We start from the raw sequence: 25,549 nt of genomic DNA, 5'->3' as shown, positions 1-25,549 counted from the left end.
TTTGTTTAGGTATAATATCTGTGCTTGTAGCTCTGATGGCACAGAAGGCAGAAGTTAAATATGATAGCAGTCAGCTGACACCTCATGACATAGCAGTGTTAATTGATGACATGGGATTTGGTGCTACTGTATTGGATGAGGACAACGTATCAGACGGTGTTGTTGAACTCATGGTGAGTCAAGATGTCTGTTTTTTTAATCTCATTAACAAAGCACATGATGTGTAGATAGATACTCAAAAAATAAAAAAAATGTTTTAATTTGAAAGTTCATGATCATTCAAAAATAATTTTTCTTGCTAAAATTTTGATGCATTATTTTGCGTTTTTCTTTAATGTTTTGTTAATTTTTGATCAGAGAAGCATAACTTTCTTTCTACAGATCTGGATCAAAAGTTTTTAAAAAAATATGACCAAATATATATAAATTGTGAAAATCGTTGTCACCCATCATTCACACATGTAGGTACATTTGTACATTATACATTTTGTACATGTGTACACTTACTCACTACATTGAGTTATGTTTTTGATGTCTGCCCTCTAGTGTTGAAAGTAGATTATTACTTTTGTTTTTCCAGTCGCTTTAGATATAGCCAATGTAGATTATAACAATTCGAGATGTTAATTCACCGCCCTCTTCCTGTGACAATCTGAATCAGACATGCCAGGCCATGAATTCTGATTCGTATTTCCCTATTGACCTTCTTTAATTTTGTGGTTACTGCTCTTACCTGTAATTCATGAGGCAATTGAGAGAAATTGTCCCCTTGGGCAGTAATTGTCTACAATCAGGTATGTACGACCTAGAAAAAGTGCCATATGCGAGTACCAAGTTGCGAGTCGCAAGTAGCAAAATATGCAATATGCTACCCGGTAGTGGTAAAAACGGCATATGCGGGTGGTAAAATGTAACGTTTGCTAGTAGCAAAAAAGCCCTATGCGAGGGGTAATACAAGGGCCAGGAAAACTGGTGTATGCGAGGGGTGGAGTCATTTGCCAGTTTGCTCAACGACTGGATTTGTTTGCTTATAATATAATAACGTACGTTCAAATGTGTTTTATCACAGTAAAATCAAATATTTACCATGGTTATGAAATGATGTGTACATGGTTGGTTAAGATTGGCATGATGCTGTTGAGGCTTTTACTTTAGGGGTGATTCATATATTCATTTAAGTTTTTATATCATAAAGTTCTTCAGTCGTTTGCATAGAATCGATGTTTGCTCTTCAGACACTGCACAGGAGACGTGACAGCACAATAATTTAATAAACGACCATGACCAGCCAGCACACTCCACATAACATGTGAAAATTGTTTTTTCTTTTGGTAAAATTAGTATGAACCCGTGGGCTGCGATTAAAGAATCATAGAATTATAATTGTAGTTAGTGAAAACGGGTGTTCACAGAAGGGTCACAGAATTCTTGTGTCACACGCCGCCGGTTAAATGAAGACAATGAAAGGTTTCAAAAGTAGTCATAACACCAGTTTTCCTGGCCTTTGTATTACCCCTCGCATGGGGCTTTTTTTGCTACTAGCAAATGATACATTTTACCACTCGCATATGCCGATTTTACCACTAGCATATGACATATTTTGCTACTTGCTACTCGCAAACTGGTACTCACATATGGCACTTTTTCTAGGTCTTACATACCTCCTACAATCGTTGGTTTACTTCTCAGCTTAGTTGAATAATTGGAGTATGAAAACAATAAACATTCTGTAATGATCTTGTGGTTCTGGATGCATACTTCCAAACTAGTCTGTGGGTGCACATAATTACTGTAAAACGGTTAATTATTCACTGGGTTTTAATTTTGCTTATTTCACTGACTAGAAAATGTGCTAAATTAAAACCCAGTGAGTATGTAAAATTTAGCATAGAACACATTATCTAAATGATAAAACCGTGAATTTAAAACCCACTGAATATGTCTGAAATGGTAAGTCGACGAAATTTAAACCGATTGAAAATTAGTCATTTTACAGTATAACAGTTCATTGTAGCTGAATATTGGTAGGGTGAGGGGGGGGGGTCTGGGTTACATTGGATCTATTGATAATGCCAGATACAGGGGTACATACATGTTAGTATGTGTTTGTAATTTGTATTTAATAATGCAATATATAGAGTGAAATCTGTGTATTCCCTGGATGTAAACAGTCTGGTGGTACAGTGCTTTGGTTTAACACAATACTGGTCCAAAACTACCATGCATATCACCTTGACTGTCCAGCTGTACTATAAAGTGCCTACTTTATTTAAAATAAGGAGTTTTGTTTCTTAATAATTGAGCACATACGGTGTGAGGGAAGTATGTTAATCATCACAATTTTTTTTGAAATAATTATGTAAATAATTTGCAAATGTTGTGCAAATTAGTATATGCAAATGACAATGTTTACTGCCACAATTTCTCATTGTGTGCTGAAGTGCTTTTTATTCCATAACTACATGATTACATAATTATATACTTCGTATACTTGATTTGAATTTTGTCTTCGCCTAGATTACTGGGATGACATGCTCCTCTTGTGTTCATCACATTGAATCTGCCCTAGTGAAGGAACAAGGGATTAGATCTGCATCTGTTGCCTTGGCAACCAGCCGAGGGAAATTCAAGTTTGACCCATCAATAACAGGACCAAGAGACATTATAAAGCACATTGAGGTGGGTGTGGCATTTTGATTTATTGATTCTGCTGATGACGATGAGTGGATGATTTTTAAACGATTGCAAATTGTGAATTTTCATTGCTTCAAATAAATGCTTGTTCCTCTATCTATCTATATATTCTGTTGAGTAATATTAAGAAATTTATGCATGTAGGAACAAAATCGTCTTTTCCTGCTAGCTATCACAGTTTCAAGTTTACGAATATGATTTTATTCCAACAGGATGCAGGGTTTGGGGCAACTTTGGCGAAGAACGACTCAAAATCGAAAACAGCTGGACTACAACAAAAGGCAGAAATAAAAAAGTAAGATTTAATATATTTTTTTATACATTGTGCACGTTAATTCTATGTTTGAGTGCAATTAAGTTACAAATTAGTGGACAAACCAATGAGGAGAATGTACAGTACAATTGAAAATAAAATATAATGAATGACTCTGAACTCTCTTGCTAGTATTCAATGAGATAGTATATTTAGTCCCCGTTCGGATGCAGTCCGAAAACAGGGACTTATGTTTTGACCTCCGTGTGTCCGTGCGTGCATGCGTCCGGACCTGTATCTTAGAAATGCCTGGACCAATCACAATCAAACTTCACACATACATCACACATAATATTATACTTATGCTCATCAATTTGTTTCACAGTGTGATTCATGATAGCCGAATGAGGGCCATTTTTGTAATGAAAAATCACCAAAATCAAGCATTTCTCGGCTGTTTACAGATGGATTTTGTTCGAACTTGGTATATACATTAGACATTATGGGATCTTGATGCAAATAATTTTGTTTTTCAGATAAGATTCAAAATGGCCGGCCATTTTGTTTTAATGATTGGGCTTCTAGAGCCATGTCTCTTAAATGCTTTGACTGATTATGTTCAAATTTTATATATTCGTTATACATCATGTTATATATATACATGTATTCAAAATAGCTGATTTTGAATGCTGTTCCAAAACAATATCTCTCAATATGGACAAGTACTTGTTTGACGATCAGATACAAATGTCAATCATTTTAATGTTAAAAAATCATATTTCTGACATGGTTATATTCCAGCTATATTACTATAAAAAAAACTATATATCTTAAGTTTGTTAACTAACGGGGTCTGTGCCATGCATGGCTTGTTTATTTTTGCTTTTCAGATGGCGCCGATCTTTCCTGTTCTCTCTCATATTTGGTATACCAGTTCTTATTGTCGTTATTTACTTCAGATTGCTATCTGATAGCAGTTCCCATTGTATATTTCCTGGTGTCTCCTTGGAGAATCTACTTTTGTTTTTTTTATGCACACCTTGTCAGGTGAGTTAAAATATCTCTTTTTGTTCAGGTGGATGTATTATAATTTTAAATGATGTAGACACAGTTGTAACATTATTACCAATAATCAGTCATAGCTAATAATATGCATATCACAATGGCATTATTATAAATATACAAATTGACCTGTGTAATGTCATTGCTATGAATGTATGGATCTGTGAAGTATGATACTGTAAAATACTTTATTTTAGCTGGAATTAAAAATGTAATATTTCCCTGAAAAAAAAAAAAAAAAACGTTTTGGCTGTTTTGTCATTAAATGTGAAATCTAGGAAAAAAGCTATTTTTCACAGATTCATCCCTTCAGCAAAAATAATGAAAATAAATTCTAAGTGAAAATAAATTACTTTACAGTATACCTTGAAAACAAATCATACCGAGACCACACAAACACTGCCTGCTGTATTGCTATGTAATATTTCATTAGCACAGAAATCTGTGTCATCACTAATTACTTGTCTCCATGGCAACAGAACATTACAATGGGAACATGCATGTGCAGACTGACTTTTGGGTAACTTGCCCGCCACTCACAACACTTTGTATTAATGATGTTTATTGTAATATTGTTTATTGAAATTAGGTTTTGAATTCTGTCAAGTTAATAATTTTTGATTTTTTTAATTTCAGTTCATTGGTGGTCGATATTTCTATGTGCAGGCATTGAAAGCAATAAAACACAAGACAACCAATATGGACGTTCTCATCGTCCTGGCAACCTCTGTGGCATATTTATACTCAATAACCATTCTAGTTTTAGCGATAATAGAGGAAGCACAAGTCAGTCCCAAAACTTTCTTTGATACTCCGCCAATGCTGCTCGTCTTTGTGTCACTCGGAAGATGGTTAGAACATGTTGCTAAGGTAACATATTTAATAAAATTATGATGTGGTCACACTTTGGTAAATTTTTTTGCCTTTCACTTTTCTATGTTTTTTAGTTGTTGTTAGTGTTCAGTGACAAATTCTTTTGTTTTTGGCCTAATATTAGTAAATAGAATTAGATTGAAATACATGTACACCACATGATATCAAAATTCAACAAAGAATGAAGGTTATGTGTTGTATACATTTGACCCATATCGAACATGATGCAAAGTTAAATGAATGGGTAATTGTTTACGACTTTCAAATGAAAAAGTTAAAGAACTTATTTCCGCGAAAATTTGTGCATCATTTTGGCAACCACTGCAGTAGATGTATATACTCACAATGATACCTTTTTATAGCAATTGTTTTTCTGAAACAACCATTTTAAGATCATGTTTTAACATGACCTGCATGTACATATATTGAACATAAGTTTGTTAAAGGTAAATGGTTTAAATGTCTGATTGATTTTATGTAGTTATTGTCAATATCAGCACTCACCTATTTTCTTTCATTACTGATAGGGTAAAACGTCTGAGGCACTTGCCAAGCTGATGTCACTACAGGCAACTGAAGCTGTCTTATTAAAACATAATGAGCTTGGTGAAGTGGTGTCAGAACAACACATTAGCGTGGATCTTGTACACCGTGGAGATATCTTGAAAGTAGTGCCCGGTGCCAAGGTTCCAGTTGATGGTCGAGTTATTGAAGGTACCACAACAGTAGATGAGTCGCTTATTACTGGGGAATCTATGCCAGTAGCCAAGAAAGTTGGTAAGTTATTTGTTTGTTGTTTAAAATATATTTCCTGTGGATGTACTCATAGGAGCAATATATATATATATATATATATACAAGGGTACAAACCTACATATATAATAAACCCATGTTGGCATATTTAGTGTTTAGCGCATTTGTCTCTCATCAAGAAGATTGTAGGCTTTTTACTCACTCAGCATAAAATAAAGTATAGGGTTTTTTCTAGAAAAAAAAACTGCAAGAGGGAGCACTGCAATTCAGCGGCGCCACCAAGTGGTGGGGATGGGGTTCTCCCTACCAGGGTGTTGAGTTATTGATAATTCTAAGTTAAAAAGGAGCATTTTATGGCTTCCGTGGGGCAAAATTTACTATCAGACAGGTCACAGTTGAAGACTGTGGCCACATGTGATCCCTGGTCAATCAGAATTTTATGGTTGCCAGAGGATCTGATCCCAAGGGTAAGGTGGCGCATGGCCATGACATGAGGGCGCTGCACCCTGTTTCCTTGTTTAAAAGAATCCCTGTTTTACCTAGCTAGACTAACAAAAATGTGGTATTAGTTTGGAGAAGAATGTTCTTTTGGATGGGAAAGATACAAACTGTTTGTCCTGTGTGCTGTTTCCATCCTCATTGGACATTAAAAAAACAAAACGTGTTCTCATCGCAAAGATTCCCACAGTGTGATGGCTTCTTTTTCTCATTTTATCTCTTTGGGCTTCCATGTTATTAATTGAGCTCCTTGTCTGTTGATCTCAGTAATAAATAAATAGATAAGAAAAAAATTCATTTGATATTCAGGTGCTGCTGTTATTGGTGGATCCATAAACCAGAATGGAACTATTATACTAGAAGCAACACATGTAGGAAATGACACCACGCTATCTCAGATTGTAAAACTGGTAGAAGAGGCACAGACATCCAAGGTAACAATTTGTAATAAAACTAATGGTGGAGATCTTTATATTGCCCTCTATTCCATCCTCTCTTCATATCGCCCTCTATTCTGTTCTCTCTTCATATCGCCCTCTATTCCGTTCTCTCTTCATATCGCCCTCTATTCCGTTCTCTCTTCATATCGCCCTCTATTCCGTTCTCTCTTCATATCGCCCTCTATGACATTCTCTCTTCATATCGCCCTCTATGACATTCTCTCTTCATATCGCCCTCTATTCCATCCTCTCTTCATATCGTCCTCTATTCCATCCTCTCTTCATATCGTCCTCTATTCCATCCTCTCTTCATATCGTCCTCTCTTCCATTCTCTCTTCATATCACCCTCTATTCCCTCCTCTCTTCATATCACCCTCTCTTCCATCCTCTCTTCATATTGTCCTCTATTCCATCCTCTCTTCATATCGTCCTCTATTCCATTCTCTCTTAATATTGCCTTCTATTCCGTCCTCTCTTCATATCATCCTCTATTCCATTCTCTCTTAATATTGCCTTCTATTCCGTCCTCTCTTCATATCATCCTCTATTACATTCTCTCTTAATATTGCCATCTATTCCGTTTTATTCATATCGCCCTATATTCCATTCTCTCTTCATATCGCCCTCTATTCAATCCAGGGACTTATAATTCAGTCTCTGTGCGTCTGTGCGTCCGTGCACCCATCCAGAGTCATATCTCAGAATCCCTTGGACCGATTCTGTTCATTCTTTGAATGTGCCTAGTACTTTATGTGGGACATATGCACATGCAGTGGTTTAGTTTTTTTTTCTTTTTTGTGCGGTATCTTGGACGTGCTCTGTCAGTTTTCATTCAAATTTGGCACATACATGTACTTTATACATGTTAGGATGCATGTCAATGACAATTTGTTTCAAAATCTGGTCAAGGATGGCCGATTGACAGCCATCTGACTTTTTGGCCTTACTACTATATTTCCACAATTTATGTACCATTTTCATTCGTATTTGGCACATACATCATACATATCAGTGTGTTTCATAATCAGATCAAAGATGGCCGAATAACGACTGTTTTTATTTTTGGCCATATTACTACTACACGAAACACGTGTTTTGATGTAAATAAACAATCTGTTGTATACGCCACTTGGAACTCAAGTTTCAAGGACACGCTCGCGACAACCCCTCTGCTTTAAAATGACGAGCACAAATAGAACTTTCAAAAATTTAACGGCGACTGTGTCATTTTCAATGACTTGTTATATTCATATTGCCCTCTATTCTGTTTTATTCATATTGCCCTCTATTCCGTTTTATTCATATTGCCCTCTATTCCGTTTTATTCATATTGCCCTCTATTCCGTTTTATTCATATTGCCCTCTATTCCGTTTTATTCATATTGCCCTCTATTCCGTTTTATTCATATTGCCCTCTATTCCGTTTTATTCATATTGCCCTCTATTCCGTTTTATTCATATTGCCCTCTATTTCATTTTCTCCATAGTGCCATATTCTTCAGTCTCTCTTCATAGCACCTTCTACAATTAATTTATCATTTTTTGTCCATCTTTCTCTCACAGGCCCCAATTCAAAGACTTGCTGATAGGATTGCTGCGTACTTTGTTCCTGGAATAGTTTTATTATCTCTCCTGACATTAATGGTGCATGTATGCCTGGGATACAGGAAGTATTCTAACTTGACAGACGGTATGATGGTAAGCATTACTTTGATGGTCAAACGCCCTCTAGAGGCAATGTTGGTCTAGCATCTACTAGTATGATCAAAATTCTGTGTTTGTAATTCTGCATCGTACCATTACTAAATATATGTAACACCTACAACTGGGTACATATAAAATTAGTAAAATAGAATTTATGTACACTTTCCATTTGCGCGCACGTTTTAATTACAAAGGACGTTCTTTTATAGGTTGACAGTGGAAGAAACCATAATGAAGTAATCTGGGAGTTTGCATTCAGATGTGCCATATCGGTATTATGCATTGCTTGCCCCTGTGCTTTAGGCTTAGCCACCCCTACAGCAGTAATGGTTGGAACTGGTGTTGGTGCAACTAATGGGATTTTAATAAAGGGTGGTGAACCCCTCGAGATGGCCCACAAGGTAAACGATTGCATGACACCTCACTTGGTCCCCTGAGTGTATTCCTATTCTCCCGAGATTGGCCCATACAGTACTGGTACGTTTAGGTATAGCATGCCCTGGTGAAATGTTAATACTCACTACGAAATGTAAATTGGCATCTACCTGGTATAACGAATAAATTAGTTTTATTACAATGTGTGATTGCTGATCTAAAATCCATCTTTGATGGTTCCATGAGTAATGTTTTTTTTTACACCTTTTTCAATCTGTAAAAACAAGAGCACAAAGTTTACTGTGACATTCATTAAATAAAAGTACTGTAAAATACTTTATCTTAGCTGGAATTAATTTTCGCTGAAAAGACTTTTTGGGTGTTTTGTATAGAATTTATTTTCACTGATTTTTGACAAGTTGAATGTAAAATATAGAAAAAAAGGGTATATTCGCTGGATTTTATTTTCATTGAATTATCACTTCAGCGAAAATTAATTCCAAGCGAAAATAAAGTATTTACAGTATTTTGTATTTAATAATGCATTTTTGCATGACCTGGTGCAGTTATCTTGTTAGAAAGAAAATATTAACCCCATCATAACCATTAGTGTTGTTATACATACATTGTAATACTGTGGTTGTGTGTTTCATGCGTATTCTACAAATGTGCGATTACGGTAGCATCATACCAAGCCATTGATGCCTTGATCTTTTAGGTACAATCGGTGATATTTGATAAAACGGGTACAGTCACAGAAGGAGCACCAAAGGTTATTGAAACCCATCTGTTTGTTGATAACGCAGTGTGCACACTCCGAAAATTGCTGGCTATTACGGGTACAGCTGAAAGTAATAGCGAACATCCTATTGGTACTGCTGTTAGCAAACATGCCAAGCAGGTAAGTTTTTTTAAAACTTGCATGGGGGTAGATTATGACACTTGTAAAATTGAAGATCAATTTAAACAAAAAAAAAATCAATAATTTAAAATCCATATCATTACTGTTGATGAAAAAGCAATCCAACCAGCAGAATTTCAATATAACTCACTGTTTTGCTAACAAAATAACAATATTGATAATTCAAACAGATTTTAATAATAAGCTGATATCAGTATCCTGGGGGGGGGGGGTGCTATGTCACAAGACATTCCACATTGCTAGAGGTGCTCCACTATACCATGTATTTCCATAAACTCTGCGCGAGCTGCTGTGGAACGTCGACCGAAGATCCGATGAAAATAGCTAAATTTGAGAAAACAGCACAAAATCAACTTTGAAGTATTTAAATCCTGGACAACCTAATTTATATATGTGCAGGAGTAATCTTTGTACACTGTTTAGGGAAGTCTCAACAATCATTCAAAAGTACCGGTACCGTTTTCTGAGAGTTTTCGGCCTTTGTTTTCACCGTGATGGTTGCCAGGTGAAGAATTGCTACTTTGTTTGCAAAACAGTAAGCCATATTGCAATATTCCTGGTTGGGTTGCGCTTTTCATTTACAGTAAATTTAGTCAACTTCTTCAACTTTGTTATCAAGCAAAATTTGAAATATAAAATAATTGAAAAATATTAAAATTGCACTAAGAGTAAATATTTTGTCCTCAATACTTTGATGAGAAATATTCTTTTATGAACTTATTGAAATATAACCATCTCTGAATGCAGAAACAAACTGCTTCACAAGATGTGCATCCGAACGGGACTTATGGACTTCTGTGTCTGTCCATCATAACCTATATTTTAAACATGCCAGGACCGGTTACTTTCAAACTTCACACATACATCATACATAATATTATACATATGCACATCAATTAGTTTCATGATCTGATTCAAGATGGCAGTCATTTTTGTACTGAAAAATCATCAAAATCAAGCATTTCTTGGCAGATGTATTTTGTTCAAACTTGGTACATGCATTTTTTGTACAACAAAACTATATAACTTAAGTTTTGATGACTAACTGGGACTCTGCTATGCATGGCTCGATCATCGTTGCATATACATTTGTGGTGTGTATTTCCTTAGGTGCTGAACACAGACAACCTTGGTCACTGCCATGATTTCCAAGCAGTACCAGGTTGCGGAATGAGCTGTACAGTATCCAACGTAGAAGCACTACTCAGTGACAGAGGACAAGAAAATATAAACCAAGGTTTGCCATTGAAAGTTATTGCAAATGGCGGCATGGTGAATGGTACTCATGGTGGGGAAGGTCAAGATGCACATGCCAGTAACACTGGTAAATATCATGCATGCTGTTTTCATTACATCTCATCCAAATACATATGTACCAAATTTGCTCTTACTATTAGTAAAATGACGTCTTCGTGGTTCACATAAGTAATATTGAATAATCCAGCATACAGCAAATGCAAATTTTTGTTTATGTGCACTTTTATTGGAAATGCGCTTCTAATAGATCAAATATGGTACATATTAATGCTGATACATAATCTGTCTGTAAAAATACAGTCTCACTCACTGGGAATTTACTGCTTCTATGACATGTAAACGGATAAAAGAAATGCTGTTCTCTTCATTATTAATTTGATCTGTAGTATAAAAAAAGAGAGATTTAACATATTATGAAGGACCACAAAACCACGCTGTGAACAGCAGTGCTTTCACCCAGCTACGTCAATTTCACAAGACATGGTTTATAACTAGAGAGTTTTATTTGTTGTTGATTATCTAAACAATTGATGAATGCAGGGTGTAATTGATTGATTCAATACTGCCAAATGCTGATACACTTACTTGGCTATTAAGGTTGGACTTTTCTTTTCATCAACTTTCCTTGTTAATTATTTTTATTTCCTGTTCCTCTGTCTCTGTCAACACTCTATGCGACACTCTTCTCATTAATTTGCAAGCATCGTATAAATCACATGCAAGTATTAAAACATCAACACATATTGTTTTTCTAGGCCCTGCAGTATTAGGTCCTAGCTACGCAGTGTTGATTGGCAACCGTGAGTGGATGAAGCGCCATGGTCTAGTGATTTCCACGGAGATGAATAAAGTGATGATAGAGCATGAGAGCAAAGGTCAAACTGCAGTGTTAGTTTCAATTGACAGTAAGTATTAATTGAATCTGCTATGCAGTGCATTATGGGTAGTGCACTTTTCGGAGGAAGTCCAAACTATTTTTATTCTACCTTGTGTAATATTAATTATCTTTATTGCATTCATATCCTTATCAGAATTTTGAATAAAATGCAATACAGATTTGAAGAAAGACAAACAAACAAACAAAATGAGAAACCAATATTTACTGCATGTAATTGAGACCAATATTTAATAAATGCTAAACATTGAATATAATTTTTCTAGAGTTCAGCATTTTGCGTCTTCACTATTTTCAGACATTCTTGTTGGAACCATAGCTCTTGCAGACAGCGTCAAAGAAGAAGCTGCATTAGCAGTACACACATTGAAGAAAATGGGCATAACTGTGATATTGTTGACGGGAGACAATAAAAAGACTGCCAAAGCCATTGCCGGACAGGTAACCAATAAAGATTAAAAGGGTCAAGGTCATTGTACTACAAACATCCCCCATATGTATCCGATATGATGTATATTTTATTTACCGTACTGTAATTAGTGGGGCATGTACTTGTGTAAATGACACAGGTGTGTCTATGGTCCCATGTGACCTATGCCTCACATACATGCATACCAGTACTACCGGTATATACCTGTATGATACAGAAATTGTGTCAAGTGTGGGCTTCATGTCACCAGAGCACAATGCAAGTAATAGCTGATATAGTTTCTTTGTGCTGATGAAAAATTAACAAAGAATTTTTTTTAGTCGAAACTTACTTGTATGTTATAACCAAGGTAAAACAGTATATCAAAACTTAAAGAAAAAATATTCTATCCCAAAGAAGTATAAATAGTATTAAAAATAATACTGGTAACCTTGTTTTACAAGTTTAAACTGACATAGCCATGGTGGAGCAGAATATATGTTAATATATGTTAATATATGTTGATATATGCTATTATTTATGTATTCAACACAGATTGGTATCAGTTTGGTATTTGCCGAGGTGTTACCATCACATAAAGTAGACAAAGTACAGAAGTTACAGAAAAATGGAGTTTGCGTTGCCATGGTAGGAGACGGAATCAACGACTCACCTGCTCTAGCTGGAGCAGATGTAGGTATCGCCATAGGAACAGGAACTGATGTTGCTGTGGAAGCAGCTGATGTTGTACTCATCAAGGTAGGCCTGCATAAATCTCAGTTTTTGTGATACATGTATTTGTCACTAGTTACAGTATATTTAATTGTAAGCTAGGGGGTTCTTTATAAGAATATGTTATGCATATCTGGCATTCTCATTCCTACACATGGCCATTTTGGCGATGAAATGCCGCAAGACTTTTAACTACATGTATTCTCAGAATTGTTTTGTTATTAGAGGGGTCTCGTGTTGATTTGTTCCAACAAGTTTTAAAATATGTCATCAATAGCTGATAGCATCTACAATCATCGTTTACGCTTTCGTTGGGTTTCGAAAATCAAACACTTGCATGTCAATGTTTTAGTGAACATTTTTAAATGTAGTACCACAATGATGAACATTAGATGGCATGTTGGCAGAGATATATTTGTAGAAATACAATTGTGTGAGAGATTGCATGTTGAGGATACATACATGTTGTCTATGATTCACTATGCATGTTTAATGTGCCATATTTAGATATTACTGGTAGTCAAGTTATACAAAATTATTTGGGAATTTATCGTGATAAAGCCACTAATTATGGTGCAATATTTCTTTTTTCTTTTTTTTCCAGAATAATTTGATAGATGTTGTAGCTGCTATAGATTTATCTAAATGTACAGTTAAAAGGATACATTATAATTTTGGTTTTGCCATTATTTATAATTTAATTGGTATTCCCATTGCTGCAGGTAAGCAGTTATTTGTTGCAGAAAAACATTTCATGTCTGCTTTGGGACATTTATGATTCCGTTTTATTTGAAATAAATACAGTAAAAACAGCTAGAAATATTCACAATTATACAAATTGACAAGTTGTTTAGCATGATACATGATCCATGACATGATACTGTAAAACTATTTATTTTCATTAACATTTAATTTTACTATATTAGTGTTTTGGTCAGTTTCACTGTGTTTTAATTTCACAAACTTGGCAGAGAAACAGTGAGCTCTATTTTTTTCACATGTTCATGTGAATTTAATTCAGCAGATTTTACTAATCAGCGAAAATAGTGAAATTAAAACACAGTGAATAATTAATGTGTTTACAGTAGTTATGATGCATGGACATAAACCATATTCTCTCAAACACAACCACCTGTGTGGCAGTGAAATGTCAGTCAGCCAACTGGCCTGCATGTGATAGGTAACTTCATATTTGGACTGGCAGATATTCAGACTTACTTCTCTGTAGTCTTAACTTTGTCAATATTGAATTTTAATTGCAAGTTATATAAAACTCCTATTGTATAGGTATAGTGTTTCAATAATGACAAAATACGAAATATAGACACAAATTAAACAAATCTAGTGCATGGTCTTCAAAATGAATTGGAAAATCTCACCAAATTTAATAGACAAACTGTAATCCCCTTTAATGTCATTTTACAACCCAATGTCTTAATTGCAGAAGAATAGAATTCTTAACATTCTTATTCCGTAAAACAAATTTAACAGACCCTGTTGTCTATAACCAAATTTTGCGGAATTTCAAATATTTGTACTAATTGGCTTGTCCACTGAAGACAACTATTGGAACACATTTGGTTTAATTCACAGGTGTCATTTGGAATTAATGTACACCTCATAACAGTACATTATCATAAATATCAACACATAACTTATAAATTTAACTTCACATTGGATATTTGAGTATTAACTCTGTGTGTTGTGAATGTTTGCTCCATCAGGTGTATTGATGCCATTTGGTGTGATGTTACAGCCATGGATGGCTGCTGGTGCCATGGCGATGTCATCAGTCTCTGTGGTTACCTCATCATTGCTTCTCAAATTGTAAGTAACAATTCAGTATTATTATTTTAATGTTCCTATGACAACCTATCACTAAACAGAATCTGAATCTGGCTAAAACTAAAACTTAGCAGAATGTTACAACATTTTGGTAGAGACTAATACAATGTACTAAATTAATGATTTCTTCACAGTTACAAAAAACCTACCGCACACAAATTGAAAACAGATGACTTCAAGGCCTTGCATGTTCAGCAGAAGTTCCAGGTTTCCCATCTGAGTAGTCAACCCAGCCATGCCATAAACATGGAGCTTGAAGATATAGAATTGAGGACGAAGCGCAAATCCAACGTGCTCGAGAAACTCAAAAACTTCAGTAAAACAGAGCTTGCCCAGGATGAGAGGAGGCTGCTGGAAGAGGATGGTGATGAGGAAGAATAGGTTATTTGACAATTTCCCACAATGCAACATTTACATTTGGTGATGGTGAAGCTAATTGTAATAGAGAATGAGAAGAATGTAAAAAGACAGATACATTGTGCATGTTAATGTAAATTTTTTTCTATAGACCATACAAATCACAATTCAAGTTGATGGTTTTAAAAGTGCAGCCACAATAGAATCATTGTTACTGCCACTTGATTGTGTAAAGTGATGTGTCAAATTTATTTCTTTGATTACAAGAGATATATTTTTTAATATTGAAAGACAATTTTTCAAGAGATTTTTTTATAACGTCACAATTGTTGTTGAGTATTATCTCATGTTTAATATAGCTGCACATATTTCGTGAAGATGTATCGCAATATTTTTATGTCAATATTTTTACATAATCAAATTAATTTTATCCATATTTTAAGTGTAAAACATCAATTCAGTTTATTTTCTTACTGGTAGTACAAGATGTATTACTTGTGCACAAGGCTGTGAATTCTGTTATTTCTTAATGTTCGGATAACAGTCGAGTAGTACTATACTATAACTGTTTCAATGTACATCTGAATATTTTTCACTACAAAGCAAGTGCTTTATTTTCCTGGAATCCAGCTATCCTATCGAGTACACCGAAGAATGGACTCGTGAATAACTATGTAACTACGTAATCTGCACATATTTCTGTGTCATCACTGATAAGCTATCTCTAGTACCATGAGAACACATACTGACCTAGATTGGCGCAGTCGGGGTGATTAATTTGTTTTTGTAGTTTAAATAAAATTAAATAAATTGCGAAATGGTGGTGTTAGTGCAAAATCCCTTGTAACTGCGAAATCACCCCGACTGGTTTACTCTGCATGGCCCTCTATCGACACTGCAGGAACCCGTCGATTTTTCAACGGGTAATTATGTTAATGAGTGTTCTAATTGACAATCATCTGAGCCAATCACAGCGTCTCTTCAACTGACCTCTGACCGAGAATACGTCGACTGATTGTAGCAGTCGATATTTTTTTAGTTCTACGACGAGTACGAGTTACTTTTTTACACATTGTGATGAATTAGAAACGACGACTACGAAAAACTCGAATTTCAACGTGCCGCCATGTTGGGTCTGCAGCGTGACCTTTACTATGTTGACCTCATTATGCACGTATTTCCGCGCCCATCTCATTATAATATGTGCATCATGAATATTTAATAGCAATGAATTTCCTGCAGAATAAACCAGTCGGATTTCGCGCTAACACCTCCATTTCGCGATTTTTTTTTTTATTTTATTTAAACTACAAAAACAAATGACTGACTGCGCCAGTCTAATACTGACCATACGTAATGCCAACCCCCAGCTTTTCTGATCAATTCACTAACATATTATTCATAGATTTGCTAGTTTCGTCATCATAGATGATGCCTGTCTAGTGCTATATATGATAAATATTTGGGGATCAGGCAATATACTGGAAGTTTTCAATTTGGATATTAAATTGAAATTAGTTAAGACAGTCATACAGGGTGATAACCATGTGTTTTTAACATTATTTTGACATGACTGTGTTCACAATTAAAGACATTTGAACATATCAAATCTAACAAGGTATTATAACTATGAATTGCCCCCTCCCCCCCCCCCCCATGACCAAAAGATTTATTTTCATAAAAAAGGTCCCATTAAGTCAATATATACGTGATTTTTGTTGAAAATTAACAATGTAGTTTTATTCCATGTACATAATTTTTGTAAAAGAAATGTCCCAGTGTCAATTTTGTAAGCCACATAACATTTATCAAGAGAAATCAGAATGATTAAACATGTACCAGGTATATTTCTTGGAATATTACACTAGTTTTCAAATAGATATTATGAAAAAAATATATATATTTTACCTGAAATTGTATATAAAAACAGTAATTGAGATGGCAGCCATGTTTCTGTTCTCACTTTGTGTCGGGTGTATGGTGAGTGGTACGAAAATGTTGGTTTTTGATATTAATCTTTTCTCGCCCACATTCTTCTGCACTTTCTTTTTCATATTCTTCAGTATTTCTGAAAATGAATCCTAATTTTGAAGCCAACAAGACAAAATTTTAATCAATTGAAAGTTTTGGTATTTTTGTTCCAATCTTCCGAAGGAAAGTGCAGACTATAAACTAGACTATTTTGTAAATTTGTGATGAAAAGAGAAACTAGTGGTGAAAAGGTTAATATTATATACATGATTGGAGGAGGTTAGTAGCAGAAAATTAATTTATCACATTTCAAACACATTGATAGACATAGTATGAATCACATGCATATACAAAGATTCTTCAGCTGTTTGAAAGAAAATGTTTAAAAAAAATTTATATCTTTAATATTCAAGTCCTTCCACCCTCCTCAATGAAAAAACTCTCCATATTACAAGTAAAAAAATAGTATATATTGAATGGTTCATTGGAACATGAATGCATGATATTTAACCCTGTAACTACAATGTTCTAGTATTGTCATATTTGACAAGGTAGTCAAATTCTGATGTAAAATACTTTTATTGTGACTGGAATTAATTTTCGCTGAAAAGGCATTTTAAATGTTGTTTATTTTTATTTTGTTTCCACGATTTGTGACTTTTAGCAAAACTATTAGAAAAATGGTATTTTCACTGATTTATCCCATCCCAAATGTACTTTACAGAATTGGTCATGATAATCAAAACTGTATTTGCTTTTAATAGTGTATGCACGTCTGTAAAAGGTGCGTCTATAGTTTTGAGTGTGTAACTTGGCATACAATAAATGCTATGTTTTCTCCTTTTGGAGATGTACTTATATTACAGTACTGTAAAATTACTAATTTTCACTGAGTTTAAATTTTACTAATTTGCCATTTCAGGCATATTCAGTGGTTTTTAAATTCACGGTTTTATCATTTAGATAATGTGTTCTATGCTAAATTTAAAATATTCACTGGGTTTTAATTTAGCACATTTTACAGTCAGCAAAATTAAAACCCAGTGGATAACTAGCCCCTTTACAGTAAATACTTGTTATCAAAATGTAAATTATTTGCCTGATAAATCTAAAATTAGTGTTGAATTTTACAGTAATCTAACAGTGAAAAGGCTGGGTGCGGTAGTCGTCATGACAGTCACATGGGAGCCATTGCCAAGATCACCACCAAATGCAAAGATGATTTTTATGTTGTAGTTGTCTTTTTCCCATCAACGTGAACACTAACAGAAATTTTTAGAATGTAAACAAACTGTGAAAGTAAAATAAATATATATTGTATGCAATAAACACTTTTTACACGCATATTTTAATAAATGTCAATGCCCGCCCTCTTTAAAATAAAGGGTTTGGATTATATGATCAAGGAAGTATGATAAAACAATATAACAAAAAATGTTAAATATACTACCGAATGTAAATATAAAATAGCTCCGAAAATGAGCAAATACAATACTGGTCAGGGATTACCTGCTAACTGTACTGCTCCACTGACGACAAAATACTGGTCATGCAGATCATGAAAAAAGAAAGACTGCAGACACTTTCACATCTAATTACACATTATAAAGAACCACAATCGAATGTGTTAAAGAGGTCAGATGTGAACGTAAGCATTGCTGTTTAGGGGAGGAGTCACTGAACTTTGTAGGAGACTCACAAATAATTATAAAACACATGCCAGTGAAAAAGAAAATTACACATGCAAATATGGACTACAGTAGACAAATTGGTAATTTAAATGTACGTGATTCATATTTTTTTTCTATTTACAGAAGAAATAAATGGTTAACATATCAAGAAGTGGGACAATATTACTTTTGTTGTCTTTTCAATTTATTACCCTTAAAAAAATATAAAAGACTATTGTGTAGGTATATTGTCAAGTGGGGTTAAATCAGAATAAATGAAATGCGTTACAGAACATTACTGTAATAAAATTCTTAACTGAATTTACATCACTGCTGTCTGTACACTAACTAATAATGGTTTACATACATTAAACTTGCAATCATTCTGTATTCACATATAAAAGTAAATCAATCATGCACCTTTTTGAACTACCCAAGTCCAGTTGTTAATAGCACATGTCAAACGACAATGACAACGATAAGACAGACATTTTCCCCTCATATATTTTCCCCATTAATAGTGGTTAACAAGATTTCCAAATTTGAAAATGATCAGATAAAAATTATTATTGTAATCACAAAATGAGACAATTTTTAGGTGAAATTTCACCAATATTCTAAATGAAAAATAAATAAGCAAATCAAACTACAATTGAACTTGCAAGATTTTATAGTCACTAATATGATATTCAAGTTTAAAAACAACCAGATAATCAAAGAAAGCTTAGAAAGAACTCCCATGTGCTGAGAGTATTAGAGAGACATTAAAAATTAATTAAAAATTACTTGAACTTGAGATATTGATGGAAACTCAGAAAACTAATTATGCAAATAAGGTAACTAATATGAACTGATTTAAGTGTAAAACTAATAAGGTCTGCACAATGTACCAAGTTTCATTGAAATGTGATTAGAAACAAAAAATATTAATTATTATGGTAATTAGAGAATTAATATGAACAGATTTTACCCCAAAATTAATCAGGCTGTCTATTGTCCTAGAGCATTTATGTACCAAGTTTTATTCAAATGTGATCATCAATACTTGAGATATCAGTATTAATTATGTTAATTAGGTGATTAAGAAGCATAAATATTTTCCGATAAACTAATATGGTGTATAGTCCTAGGTTCATTGAAATGTGATGGGTACTCTTTAAAAGTTTCATTAAAATCCAATGAGTGGTTTTTTAGACATCAGTGCAACAGCCATAGAACAGCAAAAAATTAACTAATTATGCAAATTAGGTAATTAATATGCACAATTATTTATCCCAAAATTAATCAGGTCTCTACATAATCCTAGAAGATCTATGTCGCAAGTCTCATTGAAATGTGATGATTAGTACTTGAGATATCAGGTGAAAAGCTGAAAATTAACTAATTATGCTAATAAGGTGATTAATATGCAGAAATATTAACCCAAAAACTAATAAGGTCTCTGCACAGTCCTTATGAAACGGGATCATTACTACTCGAAATATCAAAAGCTGCATGAAAATTAATTAATTATGCAAATTAGGTAATTAATATGTACTGATATTACCCTAAAAACTATCAGGTCTGTGCAGTGTCATATGACATCTATGTACCAAGTTTTATTGAAATGTTATAATTAGTACTTGAGATATCAGTGGAAAAGCCGAAAATTGATTAATCATTATGCAAATTAGGTAATTAATATAAACAGATTTTTACCCAAAACTAATCAAATCTGCGCATTAGTTCAGAGCATCCATGTGCCAAGTTTCATCAAAATTCAATGAGTGCTTCTTCAGATATCAATGGAACGGTCATGGAACAGCTAACAATCAGCTAATTATCATGCAAATTAGGTAATAAATATTCATGGCTTTTTACCAAAACCTAATCAACTCTGCACATTATCTCCGAGCATCTATGTATCAAGTTTCACCAAAATTTTATTAGTGGATCTTGAGATAACGGTGGAACAAAAAAAGTGACATACATACATACAGACAGACATACAGACAGGGTAACTGCAAAGACTCCCTTTTGTGCTTCGCACACGAGAGTAAAAAAATGGATGGGTTACTGTTACCACAAGAAACAGTTAACAGGAACAATGACAACGAGACAGACATTTACCCCATTATATACCTTTCCCTTCATTATGGGCAAGCTAATAAAAGGGTAGTACCTGAATACAAATCACTGTAACAGCTTTCAAGTCAAAACTCAAGTAATAATACACCTGGTACTACCCTCGGTACATGTACTAATTTGTCTGATTCACTGTGAGGAGTAAAATGAGTGTTTCACCATACCATCAACTTGTCTCTTTTCAAATTTTAAATTGTGTTCAATTAATTCCTTTAATGGCAGTACAGAACAATCAAAATGTGTAAAACAATTGAATGTGAAATCAAAATTAATACTGGTACATCTTAAACCAAGCTTATAACAAGCAGCCTATCGGCTGAGATAGCTCCGCTGTTAGCAATGCACATTTCAATTAAAGAACTGAAGACATCATTAGAAAATGAACAATATGTATAGTATCAAAGCAATCGGACTTAGTTTTTAACAAGAAGTCGAAAATATCACTTTCTACCAAAAATGACCAAAATATTCACCAAAATTAGAGAATTGAAGATATCATCACGAAATGAACAAATCTAAGAAAGGTCTACATGTAGTATCTATATATGTAATATCAAAGCAATTGAACTTTTGGTTTTTAACAAGAAGTCGAAAATATCACTTTTTACCAAAAATCACAAAAATATTCACCAAAATTAGAGAATTGAAGATGCCATCACAAAATGAACAAATCTGAGAGAGGTCCACATGTAGTACCTATATATGTAATATCAAAGCAATCAGACTATTGGTTTTTTACAAGAAGTCGAAAATATCACTTTTTACCAAAAATGACAAAAATATTCACCAAAATTATAGAATCGAAGATGTCATCACGAAATGAACGAATCTGAGAGAGGTCCACATGTAGTACCTATATATGTAATATCAAAGCAATCGGACTTGTGGTTTTTAACAAGAAGTCGGAAATATCACTTTTTACCAAAAATTACAAAAATATTCACCAAAATTGGAGAATTGAAGATATCATCACGAAATGAACAAATCTGAGAGAGGTTCACATGTAGTACATATATATGTAGTATCAAAGCAATTGGACTTGCGGTTTTTAACAAGAAATCGAAAATATCACTTTTTACCAAAAATGATAAAAATATTCACCAAAATTAGAGAATTAAAGATATCATTACAAAATGAACAAATCTGAGAGAGGTCCACATGTAGTACCTATATATGTAATATCAAAGCAATTGCACTTGCGGTTTTTAACAAGAAGTCGAAAATATCACTTTTTACCAAAAATGACAAAAATATTCACCAAAATTAGAGAATTGAAGATATCAACATGAAATGAACAAACCTAAAAGAGATCTACCCAAGGTACATATACACCAAGTATCAAAGCATTCAGGCTTGTAGTTTTCAAGAAGAAGTCGAAAAAGTAAAACATTGACGCGGACGACGACGACGGACAATCACTCATATGATAAGCTCCGCTCGACAAAGTCGACAGCGGAGCTAAAAAGCTGACTTACATATTACACAAAGAAACTCTTCGTTACAGAGTACTCTCTACTACTAACCACAAAGATCACAATTACCTGGCACCAAGGTATGTACATGTATAACGGTGAACAGGTTTTATTAATTTCAATAAAGACTTTATTATATACGTTCACATCACCAGCACAGTCAACCATGTGAGTCAGCGTTATAAAAGGAAAATCAACACTCATGTGTGATGTCATATCAACTTTTTTTAACACTTAAGTAACATGTATTACCAGGTAGTTGTAGAAAATGTAGTTTTACATCTGGATAGTGATAAGTAATATCAAATATGTGATCATAAGCATTGAAACAAGATACAGCAATAAGTTTAAAGAAACTCATTACTAGATCACGTATTTGTGAATTCTGGAGAAAACTAAGTAGTTCTCTATCTTTAACTGAATACAACAACATCTGGAGTATGAATCTATTGCCGGGATTTATACGACCTGCAATCTCAGCAATGTTATGCATCACACTATCACATATATCATCTTTTAAAATCAATGACATGTATTCTAGCTTACTGCTTTGCAGAATATCAAGTGTAAAAATTGAATTCTCAATGAAAGGAACACCAAACCTAAACATTTTGACATTTGTATCACAAATTGCAGTGAACAAAGTCAGTATACAGACTGCTTATCTGTATGGTATCGATTGCATGGAACTCTTCTGAAAAATTCACAAAATAAACAAGTGTCAACTTTTCCAAAGCCACTGAACGATGAACAATTTCTGAAACCACATTAGTCAACTTTATAAATGAACCCAAATTTAAGATCTCATCTTTAATATAAGAAACTATTAATGTTGTAAGACATGTACATGTACTTGTAATCAGCGGAGTAGTATTAGCTAATATGACGTCAGGTATATTGTTCCAATACAATTTCACAATACTTGGGTCTGTTTGTGCCCGATTCTCATATTGGTAATGGAGGACGGACATAATTTCAGATAAGTGAATTTCAGGTGCTGTTTATGTGAGCAGAAATTCATCACGAGGACTAATCTTATCACCTGAGAAATCCCAGATACGTACAGAGCCTGGAAGCCATTTTGACAAATATGGAATAAAGGTTTGACAATGTTCACTTTCCCTTAGAGAATGAAATGCAAAATCCAAGAGATCGGCATGCTTCCTATATGTCTCTCTAGTGAAAAGCTTACAACTAAGTTGTCTAACCAATACATTACCGAAAATATCAAGGAAAGGAGCTGTATTATTTTTTACAATTCCAAAGATGTATGTTCGTATTTGAAAATGTTGGTTGTAATTCCAAAACAGGTTTTTTGTGCAATCCAACACATCAGCTTTATCAATATTATGACTTATGTGATAGGCTGCGAAATACTCTTGCCATGTTCTGTGATAAAAATAACAGAGCTTTCTTGGTCTTAATCTTTCTTTTCCATGATCTCTAACAAGCAGACCAAGAGATAAGATGACTGGGTCAGAGATCTCACTTTCATTCAACAGAATTTGCTGGTTTTTGAATGCATTATATGCGATTGAAGCAAGATGACCAAGTGCAACTTGGACACTCTCTGGGAAGCAGTCATACTCTACATTTAGTTTGTTTTTGTTACATGATCTCTTCAGAATCAAATTAAGAAGGCTTGTGTACAACTGTGTTTGTTTTTCTTGAAAAATTACGCTTTCTTGAGAATCCTCCCAAAGAAAACAGATCATACAAATATGTAGGGGACTTCGATAGATATCATCATGCACTTTATAATCAATTCTGTCAATGAGGTTATCAGAGAGTACTGTTTTGTCACCAAAATGCGTCCAAATGTATTCAAAAGCCAACTGTTTATCAAATCCTTCAATGCAAAAATGCACATCAGAATTTTTTAAATCGCTATCACAATCATGGGTTCTGGTGGTGGTAATCACAGTACATTGTGACAACAGTTTCTCACGAAGTAAATCTAAAATATCTGAATTAGATTTCAAGTCTGAGTCAATTTCATCGAAAGCATCAAAGACAAAAAGAACAGACTCTTCATTTTCAGAAAAATAAGAAGACAATTCTTGTTTTTAGATTTTGGCATCAATAGGCAATAGTTGATCAAATATTACATCAACAATTTTCCTCTGTCTTACATGTCTCAATTCAATGAGTAAGACCACTTTAAACTGATCAAATTCACCACAAGCCCAATCATATGCCAGCTTTCTACAGAAAATGGACTTCCCAATAGCTGGGGCACCTTCAACTCTAATACGTCTTGACGATGTCCTTTGTTGGACACTTCGATTAAAAATATCAGTTGAGTTTTCTACAATTTCTCCAGTTGTAAAACCACCTCTTTTTCCTACTTTAGCCACTCGTAACTTTGTATAGACATCAGCAAGCTGAAGAGATAGGTCATCGTTCCATGGTACTGTAAAAGGGGTAATTATTCACTGTGTTTTAATTTAGCTTATTTCGCTGACTGGAAAAATGTGCTAAATTAAAACACAGTGAATATGTAAAATTTAGCATAGAACACATTATCTAAATAACGAAACCGTGAATTTAAAACCCACTGAATATGCCTGAAATGGTAAATCAGTGAAATTTAAACCCAGTGAAAATTAGTCATTTTTCAGTATTGGTTGAAATTGTGTATAGTGTCGTATGTACATATCTTCAAGATGTTTCACAAGCTATAAGACAGGATCTGAAATTATAATATCAACCATAATATTTTTACTAATCGATAACAAATGTCAACTGCTACAACGTGAGCTCTAACACACATGTCTACCGGTACTATTTTTTTTTTAAACAAGCAACTTATCAGCCAAAAAAATGTTATTGTAACTTCTGAATACAATCAAATGTGAGGTCTGTACTTCTTTATTATTAATGCACAAGTACATACACATGTACAAAACAAATATCAAAGTATTAAATATGTGATGACAAGCCGGGAGGCTGGTTGGCGATCCGCTCCGCTCAAAAACAAATAACATGTTTTTGGCTGTTTCCATGGTGGGACATAAACGTAAAGCTAACGTCAGTTTATAACTAAATGGGCTAGTATACGAAGTTCGCAAAAGCCATTCAGTCTTTAGAAGTCACTTAGTTTATTCAAAGTTGCGTTGGGATTACGTTGATACAGTGTAACAATGTCGGCGCCGGTGATCTCCTACCAGTGCGCAATGTAGTCAAAATAAAAATCATGGTCATTTGAACACTGCTATTACAAAATCACAGTCAGCCGGCAT

At 34.1% G+C, this 25,549-nt stretch overlaps 2 protein-coding genes across 2 annotated transcripts in view; one reads left to right on the top strand and one right to left on the bottom strand.

Annotated features, from left to right (window-relative positions):
* Positions 1-18,370, top strand: part of LOC100378830 (copper-transporting ATPase 2-like) — a 39,112-nt gene extending 20,742 nt beyond the window's left edge. The window contains exons 5-21 of the mRNA XM_078011935.2: positions 10-173; positions 2,518-2,679; positions 2,907-2,989; positions 3,838-3,994; positions 4,646-4,879; positions 5,410-5,659; positions 6,443-6,567; positions 8,138-8,272; positions 8,488-8,679; positions 9,372-9,554; positions 10,686-10,899; positions 11,588-11,737; positions 12,026-12,168; positions 12,692-12,895; positions 13,473-13,590; positions 14,593-14,695; positions 14,848-18,370. Of these exons, the coding sequence (XP_077868061.2) occupies positions 10-173; positions 2,518-2,679; positions 2,907-2,989; positions 3,838-3,994; positions 4,646-4,879; positions 5,410-5,659; positions 6,443-6,567; positions 8,138-8,272; positions 8,488-8,679; positions 9,372-9,554; positions 10,686-10,899; positions 11,588-11,737; positions 12,026-12,168; positions 12,692-12,895; positions 13,473-13,590; positions 14,593-14,695; positions 14,848-15,094 (2,864 nt within the window). The 3' untranslated portion in view covers positions 15,095-18,370. The remainder of the gene's footprint in view (positions 1-9; positions 174-2,517; positions 2,680-2,906; positions 2,990-3,837; positions 3,995-4,645; positions 4,880-5,409; positions 5,660-6,442; positions 6,568-8,137; positions 8,273-8,487; positions 8,680-9,371; positions 9,555-10,685; positions 10,900-11,587; positions 11,738-12,025; positions 12,169-12,691; positions 12,896-13,472; positions 13,591-14,592; positions 14,696-14,847) is intronic.
* Positions 18,371-23,308: 4,938 nt separating this feature from the next.
* Positions 23,309-25,549, bottom strand: LOC146747183 (protein NLRC5-like). Its single transcript, XM_085498305.1, is given in 2 exon segments — positions 23,309-24,720; positions 25,537-25,549. Coding segments are annotated over 2 exon segments (1,425 nt in total).

The sequence above is a fragment of the Saccoglossus kowalevskii genome, chromosome 4, assembly GCF_978046115.1.
Source record: "Saccoglossus kowalevskii chromosome 4, keSacKowa6.1, whole genome shotgun sequence".
Classification (NCBI taxonomy): Eukaryota; Metazoa; Hemichordata; class Enteropneusta; family Harrimaniidae; genus Saccoglossus; species Saccoglossus kowalevskii.
The sequence above is the reverse complement of the archived record's forward strand: the minus strand, read 5'-3'. Positions and strand labels throughout refer to the sequence as shown.